Consider the following 11,790-nt stretch of genomic DNA (forward strand, 5'->3'; position numbering starts at 1 on the left):
AATGTTTAAGATTGTTGCCAGCAAAAAATATTTATATATTGTTGCTTTTTTTATTTATTAAAATATATTATTTAAAGAGGTTGAAAGTTTAATTGTAAATATAATGAGAAATAAAGCCTTCTTTGAAAAAACATATAATTTAATATTTATTAATTCTCTAAGTTATCATTATTGAGGTTAAGTTTATGTTAATAAGTAATTCATATTTAATTTATATTAAATTAAGGTCTTGAAAAAAGATATGTAATATCCGCTGTTTCTATTCCCTCCATGCCAAATAGATTACACCACCAACATAAAGAGTACATCTTACACCATCATTTACAGAAAAATAAACCAGCTTAATGTATAATATTATAATGTTTTATTTATAAATCTTAACAAATCTTATACTATTTTCAATCTTTCATATTTTCAAATAAATAGATTAAAAAACAATTTTGATTTTTAATAATAATTTCAAAAAATAATAAAACGAGATTTCATTTTGTTAAATCAACAGCCTTTTATCCGCAATCAAGTAAAATGAGTTTTATATGAATTAACTATAACTTATTCCATTAGCTTATCTTTTTACATAACGATGGTTGCTCAAAAAAAGACAGTAAATCTCATAATTTTTATTGCACATTCTATTATACCATATTTTAAAGAAAAAAGCAATTGAAAATATCAATTCTAGACTTGCTCTAGTAATGAAAAGTGGAAAATGTGCTTTAGGATATCAACAAACACTAAAAGCATTAAGAAATGGCAAGGCCAAATTAATTATAATCGCTAACAACACACCCCAACTAAGGTATAGATCATTAATAATATTAAATAAGTGTTTATATAGGAAAAGTGAAGCTGAATATTATGCTATGTTAGCCAAAACAGGTGTACACCATTATAGTGGAAGTAATATTGATCTTGGAACTGCTTGTGGTAAATATTATAGGGTTGGAATGCTTAGTATAATTGAACCAGGTAAATTTGTTTACAAAAAATATATTTAATTTATTAATATTATAGGAGATTCAGACATAATCAAAACACTTCCATCAGAAGGCCAATAATGTTTATTATGTAGTTTATAAAATATATAAATTTTATTTAATAAAAGACATAAACATCACATTCATATATTCATTTTATTATTCTTCTGATATTACAATTTTATCAACAACTTTCGTTTTATTTTTGTTGTATTTCATAACATTGGCTTCCCTAAAACAAAAAAGGTTTAAATAATGGAAAATTGTTGCTAAAATATCAAAAAAAAGTTATCAGGCCCCCTTAAATAAAAATATGGTTAAAACATATGTAAAATTTTTAAAACTATAATTAATTTCCTTAAATTTTGGGAAAAAGTTTTGGGCACAACCTAAAATAATATTTGAACTGCATTAACTGCAAATCTATAGTATAAACTAATTTCTATTTAGGTTATCATATTAATAAATAAATACAAATATTGCATTTAAGCTTTGAAATATAGAAATGTAAAAGATAATAATTAAAAATTTGTAGGCAGTAGAGGTTGACATAAACTAGCCTATAAAATTTTTATTCAACCCATCTTCTAATAATTATTTTTTATGAGATAAATAGTGTAAAATTTTTGTGTGCATTATCAATATTTTTACTCTTATAAAACTGAAATTGTTCTTACTACTTTTTTATATGTAGATATGATTTAATGAAAGCAAACTGCCAAAAAGATGATATACCTATAAATTAAAGAGAAATTCAAAGTATTGAAAACTATTGCTTCTAATACTAGTCACAAATTGTATATCATTTTGAAGCCCAAAATAGTAAAATATTCAGTGATTGTTTATTTTATGGAATGTAAAAAAAATAGTTAAGGAGAGGTTTTTTAGATGCTGAAACTCGGTTGGAATCATTACCTTTATATTTAATTGATAGTGACCTTTATTATTAATTTCAATATATAATATAGATGGAGCTATTTCCATAAATACCTATCCTTAACCAACATTTATTATCGATAACTAATGCTAATTTTTAAAGATATTATTGTAAAGACTGATTTCTGCTTGATCAAACTCCAACAAAATAAAATAATTTGTAAAAATTTTGTGTTATTTACAATATAAATATTAGAGACCTGCAGATTTGGGTACATGGATTCCTAAAAATTGTTTTAAAAAAATGCTTGAGCTGGATCTAAAAAATTTTTAAAAAAATATTCTCACTAAGCCAAATATTTTGAATAGCCATTATTTTTAAAATGTACATGTAAAGAATATATCACATTTATTCACTAATATTTCTTCTAAATTTATTATTCGACTAATCAATATTTTAGATGATCAATCTAATTAAAATTAACAAAAGATGCATTCAATATTTAAAATATACATTTTTTTAAAATAACAGTGGTAGATCCTGTAACAGCAAAATTTATCATCTCATGATATTTTATCAATATATGTCAGCTTGTTGGTCCAAGTGGTATTTAATTTTTTTTAAATACTTGGGCCCAAATATTTTTTTTAAAAAATACCTTAACTGTGCCATTTAATTTTATGAAAAATTCGGTCTAGGCCTGAAAATATAAAACCTTGGAGGGTTGGGTCCTAGAGAGTTTCAGCACCTAAAAAAATTAAATTCTCAAACTTTAATTTTGCCTAAATAAGCATCATGCCTGGTTTAGCTCATGTTAAAGTGATCATCCAAATAATATATTCAAATTTGAAAATTCGATTGCTTTATAATTATTTTTAACCTAAATTATAAAAGGAGCTATTGTTAATTCTGTGTAATATGACTAAAATTAGATCAATAACGATACTCTTTATCAGCTAAGACGACCAAACCACAAAGTTTTTAACGATTCCATATTTAGGTGGAGGTTATATTTTATCCCAAAAAAATATTATGCAAGCCTTATGATTTTGCTCATAGGTAGCACAAATTTGGACATTAGCTAAATCTCGAGGCTTAGGAAATATTTTTATGGTAAAACATTGAGTCAGCCGTTTTTAAAAATCGCCTCAAATCGAGCCATTATACAGAAATACGAATTTCAGAATAAAATAATCGTATTATTCATATGAATCGAATAAAGGTAGTAGTATTCACATGCGTCGATTTGTATTACTCTTTAATCGAAAATTAGTTTTTAGAAAAAACTATCAAAAGTGAAGATAAGAGGATTATTTTAAAGATACAATTAAAAAATTAGAAATTCTAGGGAATAAAAATTTAAAAAATAAAAGTTAATTATTCAATGGGTATTGATTACTCAATCAACATCAAAATATTAGTATTGTTGCATCTCTGAAATATTTTATATTCTTAATCTATTGCTTTTTTAATCTAATTTAAATCGAAGCTAAAGTTCCCTACATGATTTTTTTCGCTAAGGATGTAAAGTATTTAAATTATAGATAACGGCTTAAATTTTTTACCTTGTCAAGAATTTTTTAAAAAGATTTTTTGGTCTGTCCAATTAAGATTTTCGAATGTTCCAAAAAATATTTTTGAATAATTTGCCTAGCCCAATTTTTTTTAAAAGTTCTACACCATCCGTAATTATTTTTTTGTAGAGAAAAAAATAAATAAATTTGTATTATTAATGGTAGTAATCTGTAAAATTGATTTTTTTCAGTTCAAGCTTATCAGCAGCTATGTTTTAACTCTAAACCTAGTCAGCTTCCACGGAGTCGAATTAAAAAGTGTCCAAAAAGAAGAAAACTCATTATGCATTATTAAATTTAAATATTCAGCGATAACTTTGATAATTTAATGATATTTGTTTATTCTATTTATCATAAAAAAATGTATATAGAATGATTCCTACACATTTTTTATCACCTGTTTTTTTTTTAAATTTTTTTATTTATATAGTAGTGATATGCAATCAGGCTAAAAAAAGGAAAAATACGAAACAGTAATATTTTTTTTGGGTAATGGGCTGGGCCAATATTATTTATATGAATTCAAAATTTAGATCAATCCTAATTAACATGCACTAACCCATCAGGCTAATTTGCTGATGATGTAAGGCTGACCGACAGGACTATATTTCATATTTCGTTTTGGCTTATGATCTACTTATCAAGGCCAGGAACATGCAAATTTTACAATAAAATGTGTAATTACTTTTTTAAAACAATAATGTTAAATACGTAAACTTAGTGTTGATAAATTACAACATTTGAGCTAATGACTCCCATATGATTCATCAGTTCTTTGTAATATTATTGTCTCAACCTTGAAGATAGCGCCGGGGGGGAATAAAATCTAGCATATTCGTTTATTTTTGTGGACAAAAATTTATAAAATGTGATTCCTAACTTTTTCAACTGGGCTTGTTTAATCTCCAAGAGCTCCCGTTTAGCTTTGTAGAGAGGTTTAGGTATGTGTCGATGCCGATTGATCCTGCTAATTTCTGGGTGATTCTCATATTTCTCTTTCAATTTTTGGTTGTAATTGAAGGCGTTTCTTTCTCGCGTTTTAAGCTAAAATAATATTTACAATTTTTGGTAAGGTTGGAGAAAAAATAATCAAAAACAATTTATTATTTTTTTAAATCCATGGTTAGAGTAGCAGGAACGCTGCTGCTTTTACTTTTATTGTCCCTCAACCTCAAACTATCAATGTATTTTCGATGTCAAAAGTGCTGGTCAACAATTTTCTTAATTTTTAATTAAATAAACGAAACTTATTGGGATTCAAGCATAATTTAGAAGTAAAGTTGAGTTGTAGATTTGAATATAACTGTAACTAATTACTTATGAAAAGTATCTAACTACTCGAAACCCAAATAAAATTATCTAATTAGTTATGAAAAGTATCTTTAACACTTGAAATTCCCAAACAAAATTTATACATGTTTCGAAAGCATATTTGACCTAACATTTATAAAAAAATTATTTGTAGTCCCCCTCCCTCTCCTACAATAACAATATTATTAATTAATCCTAGAATAAATTCTTTCAGAAAAAAACAAAACATTGAAATAATTTAAAAAAAAACAAAGCTGGTTCTTTTGTGTTTTGGGGATTTCCTTCCCTAAAGCATTAAAATAATAAATTAAAAAATTATACGTTTCCTAGTTTTTCCCATGCTGTGGCCTTCCATATTCTTATGTTCATCTCATCGGAACCGGAAAATATGTATTTGTTATCGGACGACCATTTCACGCAGAATATTCGCTGCATTCTTTGAGCATGGTATATCTCCCTATTCAAATAACATTTGTAAAAAAATGGAAGCAACTGTTTTTATATCATAGTCCCCTTCCAAATATCGTTTCTATTTTAGAAAGTGCACCTTAGTCAAAGAAGGGATTATACTCAATCTCTAATTGATTCTTATCTGTTTTTCTTCCTAGCTTTAATTCGGGTTTTGGGAACTGGACTATAAAAAAGATCTAGCTCCATCTGGATAGTTTTTTAAGAGATTGATTTGGGATTCATAGGTTCCATTCTGGTTCCATAAACTCTGTAAATAAGCAATGAAACCATTTTCCGATCTACAGATATTTTTAATGTTACCCGATACAAATGGCCGGTATCAAAAAGTTGTAATTTTTTTAAATATCTATTTTTAAAAAGATTTTAATTTTATAAGGATTTTGTAAAGATGGATATTTATATCTGAGATAAAAATATAACAGAAACATTGTATACATTTAAAAAAAGCATAAAATGAATGCATATAAAAAATATTTTTAAAAGTAGTGACTAAAAAAAAGAAACTAAATAAATCAATTTTAAAAAAAGATATGATGTCACCCAGAAAAGGTGATGCTTAGGAAGTTAGAATGACAGATTTCTGAAAGGATCATTTAGATAAAACCCATAGTTTGGATTTTTTGGTGTCAACAATTATTTTTCCTCCATGTATTTAGTTAATTTCCAAGGTGTTGGTAACGATGAGCATAGAAATTTCGGAGATCGTAGGATGTTTTTTTTAAGGTTTCGGCGTGGACTAAGTATAAATTATTCGATTTCGCTGAGAAATAAATAAATTTTAAAAAAAATATTGCCCCTCCCCCCATCTAAAGCAAATTTCTGGCGACGAGCTAGCTAATATTAAATTATTGTTTTTTGATACCTATATCAATATTATCAGCCGATACTGTGTTTGCATCGAAACTAACTAAAAAAAGTGGTATAGGCGCGTCTCTGATTATACTTGTATCAATTTTGTTAGAACCTGTACCGATCTCTGGAAATTTTAATTGGTTCTGGTTCCAATTTCTATATTTTTTGAGGTTAGTGTTTATATCTATTTTAAAATCCTTATTTATAACCTAAAGGGAGGGGGAAAGGTTATTATCAACGAGGAAATTGTTATTTATTAAATTTAGCTTTCTTATTTTTTTTATCAATTTAAAAATAATAAACCTGCTATTTCCCTTATCAACGGGGAATATCCGAAGGGTTTTATCAAAACTGGCCGTAACTATTTCTTTTCCGCTCGGGGCGTAGTCGACATCGAGCACCGCCTGCGTGTGTCCGGCGTGCATGACTCGGGGTTTCGTGAGCATTCGCACGTCTAACGTGTACGCATTGTAATCCTCGTTGGCACAAGTTAGGGTCCAACTTTCAATGGGATTCCAACATAAGGAATTGGTTTTCAGTTTTAAGGTTATCTTTTTTATATATATTAAGAAAAAGGGACAAATAAATAACATAATACGGTTAATAATTAATCAGATATAACTGGGTAATGGCTAAAAATTAAATCTACAAACCCATACCGAAAAAAAATCGACAAAGTATCGATGCTCAAGTTCCTTTATTTCCGCTTCTTTCGAGGTTGATACGTAGAGGCTGGTGATAGTTTTTAGCTAAAAAACGCTGAAGATTTTATGAAAAACAAATAAATGAATGAATGATTAAATATTATTTGCACAAAGTATAGTGTCTCACTCCGACCCATCATCGAATGCTTCATTAGAATAATCTCCCAGCCAAAGTTATTCTGAGATCTAAATCGGGCTATAGAATGTTTGCAGAATTGCTGGTAAAAAAAATCTCGGTCTTCTCCTAACTGAACGACTATAGTTGGGCAAATATTATATTTTTAGCTGTTTAAATCCTATTTTTTAGACGGCTAAAAAATAGGCTAAATCAAGTTTTTAGCCGAAAACAATCACTTTGGCCTCGGAATTATTTCTTAAAAAGATAGCAGCTTAAATTTAAAAGAAAGTAATATAAATCAAAACGCCTTCTCCGGTAGGGTCTGAAGATTGAGCCGAATTAGACGACATTTAGCCATTACTCCAACTATACTAACGACGAATTATATATTAGTCTTCAACTCCCTCTTGGGTTGGATATATCGCTTATTTCAGAGTGTACTAATTGTTCCCTACCTACAGAATTAAAAAGGGCATCAAAGCTAATATTCCCAAATATCCTTTGAGCCAAATCATTTATGTTTAAGCAACAACTTAAGACCCGCTGGTGTCAGCCTAATACCTTCATCTTCGGGTCCCCAGGTTGATACATGCATATTTATCTTCAGGAAGATCCAATTGCCTTTGCGATTTGCAGAGCCGAACTATTGGCGCGGACATCGCCAATGCAATACTTATCCCATTTGCCACCAATACTCTTGGTGGTTTTTGATGAGTAATTCTTTAAATTCATCACATTATTAGACAGAAAATTAAGTGAAATAATTGGCGATCATAATGAAGCATTCTGCACTAAAGAAGGACTTTACTATGCCCATTCATCAAAACAATCGCATTGCTATCCATAGTTCCATGTCTCAGCGCAAACAAATACCTCTCACTCTTTTTTAAAAATTGTTTTATTTAATTTCTCTCTCTTTTTTTTAAAAAATTTCTTCATACTCGTCATATGTTCAATATTTGCGTAATCGTGATTTTTATACTTTTAAATATATTGCATATATACTTTTGTTTCAGCTTAGATAATTTTTTTTAAAAAAAAATATTAAGCATTTTAAATATTTAAAATAAAAAAAATTTATATTAAAAAAAAATAAAATAAACACAAAAGAGTAGCGTTGTTTAACGGCTCGTTTTTAAACCCATTTTTTAAAATGGCTAACCCAATATTTTATCCAGAAAAATATAGTCGAAACTTCGAGATTTAACTAACAGCTGTCAAGACCTTTGTGCCATCTCTGAGCAAAATCTTCAGGTCTGCGTAATATTATTCTGGATAAAATATTGAGATAGCCGTTTTTAAAAAAAATCGGCTCAAATCGAGCCGTTTAACAACACCACAAAAAAAAAGTATAACTTAGAAATAGAAATGCACCTTTTTTATATACGTTGGTTTTCTGACATCGTAGAGCGTTATATTTCTATCGGAAGCTGCTGAAGCTAATATGTCTGTCTAAATATATATAATATACCGATAAATTGTTTCAAAAAAAATAATATCTTGTTTATAAATTAGCGAGGCGCACCAATAAAGCAAATTTAAAGTTGGCATTTGTATTGATACCAATGATTAAGTTTAACCACAGTGATACTGGAAACCTGATTGCTCCACATGGAAAAAAAGTCGGTTTTAATACTTTCCCAGTGATGAGAAACTTCGAATTTCTTAGTCAACCTAGAACGATTCCATGATTATAAATCGGCGTCGGCGTTTCTTTCTATTTTCCGCCGGTGCTTGTCGGTGATGCGGGCCGCCGCATAATAAATTGACAGCGATGGCGACTAATTTCATAAGATTTATTTGTGCTAGGCAGAGTTGTTAAAGGATCTAGATACTTTATCTAGATATAAAAATGTTGTATCTGTATCTGTATCTAAATAGATTTTTGATTAAAATATCTGTATCTAGATATTATTTTAGACGATGTATCTGTATCTAGATCCATTTAAAAAGTATCTTTTAACAACTCTGGTGCTAGGTTGAAATCTTTTCCGTGTTCAACCCCATTATAAATTTTTTTAATAGATTTATGATAACATTGTATTCAGCCACAAAATATTCTTAGTATAATATTTTAACATATTTTATAAATTTTGAATGTAAACAAAATATTTAAGCAATTTAATATATAAATAAGTTAAAAAATCAAAATTTTAGCTATATGATGATTGTCGTAATATATTCCATTTTATAAAGATTGGTAGGAGATAGATGTCCTTTGGCGTTATGTATTAATCCAGCAATAGAAAAATATATTCATTAGCTAAGTGTACTTATTTAGGTATGTAAATATCTAGCTAAATTAGCAGTTTCGGGAATTCCAGTCCATTTTCGTCAGAAGAATAGTGCGACTTGTTCTGGTACAGTATGTTGACCAAGTAACATTTCTGCCCTAAATTGTTCTGCTATTCGAATCTTTACATATGGCGGAATGCTTTCGAGCTATTTTTGCATTTCATGTGGTCGATGTTTGAGCCTTATCAAGAATTTATTCTTTTCTGCAATTTTGGTCATGTCAATAAATTTTAGATGCTTAATTAAAAATTGAGGTGGCGTATAATTTGTGTAAAAATATTCAAAAATAAATCTTGGTTCCTGTTAATTTACATAATAGTATAAAAATAAAATTAAAATATATTACTGCGTAAATAAAGTATGGGTATCAGATTCTTTAACTTTTTTCGCCATTTTTAAACAGGGTTAACAAAAAAAATATAATCGTACATTATGGCGTTTTTCCTATCTTCTCTCTTAAAAGATTAATTTATCGAAGTATCTCCATATACACATATAACTGGTTTTATTATTATTAGAGAATGTTTTGCAGTTATAAACAGGATATTTTTATCTATTTGAGCCTATTAAAAATGACTGGAAATGAAAATAATATAGCATGGAAAAATTTACTTAATTAATATTCATGTGCAAATAAAATAATAACTTAATATATAAATTAACATTGTTTAAAATTTCCTTGTAATTCTTTACTATTTTTAATGGGTAATTTAATTTTTTTTTGAGTAGCAAGTAATGTGTGGTTAAAATATTGAAGCTTAAGTGCAAAATTAGGAAATAATTTCAACTGTTGGAAATTGCCTTTATCTCAGCTAATTTATTAGTTGAAACAACGATCTGTTAGATTTGACTGGTTGTTAATAAAATAGTATTTAACTACCCTCCTTGAGCTGAACAATTATCCAAAATTAAATTAATTTATTATATATATATATTTTTTAAGAAAAATTAAATATTAAGGCAAGTTTTTAAATCAAATCAAAAGATTATAATATTTAATCTTATAAATTAATTAAAATTTTAATTTATACATAATTATTTAAAAAAATTATAGCTTAACTAAATTCAAAAAAATATATAATTATACAAATTTAATCAAAAATTAGTTAAATTTTCAAATAGTAAAAATAATTTTAATTTTTTAAGTATTTTTAATGAGTTTCCATAAAAAATGTTATTTAGTTAATATAATAGTACCCTTTCATCATTCAGCACAAATTAAACATGTCTTTAGTACAATAAAAGCTGTTTTAAGTGCTAAATTACTGTTTATCATGTTAACATTTTGAAAAGCATTTGTTGGTACAAGAATAAATTAAATTTAAAAAAAAACAATTGGCATCAGGTCAATACTTAGCCTTAGTAATGGCATACTAGCCCCCATCAGTCAAAAAAATATATATTGGTGCACCTCTAGTTTATAAACATTATACCTCAACAGGATTAAATTTAATGCAGTTTGAACTGTCTATTGAAGAGGTATATGTCTTAATAGGTTCTGTTCTATTAATATCCCATATGTTAACTTCTTCTCCGGATGTTGCAAACAAAGGATTGGATAAGTGATGATCACACCCATATATGATTTTCTAAATATATTTAAATGGTAAAAATATCAACAACAAAATAGCATATAAGTGAATTATATTTTTATAAAATATAAATGCTATACCTCAGAAACTATCATGCTCTGTGGTTTGATATTTTTTTGAAATAGTATATTATTCAGACTCCATAATTTTATTGTCTTGTCATCACCACAGGATAAAAAATAATTGCCAGAATTAGGTAAACATATCCCTCTAACAAACCCATTGTGTGCTGGGATGGAATGAAGAGGTGATTTGGTATTTAAATTCCACATTTTAATTTCGCCATCACAAGCTCCAGAAAAAAACCAGGATAATGTAGTTGGATGTTTGGCCATACAATATATTCCATCGGAATGTCCACTTAATGCACCCATAAAAGGCTTGGCAAATACTCTCTCAAGTTTTATTGCATTCAAAGCTTGCATATATTCTCGTTCTGCCTCAAAAGGATGCAAATAAGTATCATAATTTCTAAAAACTTAAAACGCGATATTATATTTGTATGGGGTTTATATATTTACCTTTATTAATGTCTCTCTTAGTTTCTCTTAAGTAATTGTCAGGATTTCTTGTTAAAACTTTAATTTTCATGCTTTTTTTCAAATATGAATGAATGCTTATAAATATCGTCATATGGATTTATCTTATTCAAAGCAGCATCCTAGTCTTTTTGAACGCTGGAGAATGGACGAGAGGGTGGACAAGCTGTTCTGCCCAAATGGTAGGGCTTAGGATATGTCAGGATCTATAGGAGGGGATATATTATTAATGATAATTGGAACAGATAGACTAGATAAGATAAAGGAGAAAGCTGTGTTGGATACCAATACCCATAGGCGTAGTCAAGATTTTGCTAAGCGGGGAAAGGGGAGGGGGAATTAAAAAAATTCTTGGGGGCTTCGCCCCCAGATCTAGGTAAAATTATACTTATACAGACATATTTGACATATAGATAATATCTTACAGTTAATATTTTAACAAAATTTACTAATCAATGCTTGATAATAAATATAGCAACA

General features: G+C 28.0%; 2 protein-coding genes across 2 annotated transcripts; one reads left to right on the top strand and one right to left on the bottom strand.

Moving 5' to 3' along the window:
• The first annotated feature begins 475 nt into the window (after positions 1-475).
• Positions 476-1,154, top strand: LOC135929475 (large ribosomal subunit protein eL30-like). Its single transcript, XM_065466078.1, has 5 exons — positions 476-520; positions 565-604; positions 654-799; positions 839-969; positions 1,015-1,154. The coding sequence occupies exons 2-5, from the start codon at positions 584-586 to the stop codon at positions 1,056-1,058; spliced, it is 342 nt and encodes a 113-aa protein (XP_065322150.1). The 5' UTR covers positions 476-520; positions 565-583; the 3' UTR covers positions 1,059-1,154.
• Positions 1,095-11,362, bottom strand: LOC135929474 (DDB1- and CUL4-associated factor 13-like). The gene is made up of 8 exons (XM_065466077.1): positions 11,293-11,362; positions 10,852-11,249; positions 10,613-10,768; positions 8,259-8,336; positions 6,366-6,613; positions 5,061-5,196; positions 4,309-4,472; positions 1,095-1,209 (listed from the first exon to the last, which is right to left on the bottom strand). Exons 1-8 carry the CDS (start codon positions 11,360-11,362, stop codon positions 1,137-1,139), a joined length of 1,323 nt encoding a protein of 440 aa, XP_065322149.1. The 3' UTR covers positions 1,095-1,136.
• Between the last annotated feature and the right edge of the window lie 428 nt (positions 11,363-11,790).

This window comes from Gordionus sp. m RMFG-2023, chromosome 5 (assembly GCF_954871325.1).
Source record: "Gordionus sp. m RMFG-2023 chromosome 5, tfGorSpeb1-WG-v2, whole genome shotgun sequence".
NCBI classification, from domain to species: domain Eukaryota; kingdom Metazoa; phylum Nematomorpha; class Gordioida; order Chordodea; family Parachordodidae; genus Gordionus; species Gordionus sp. m RMFG-2023.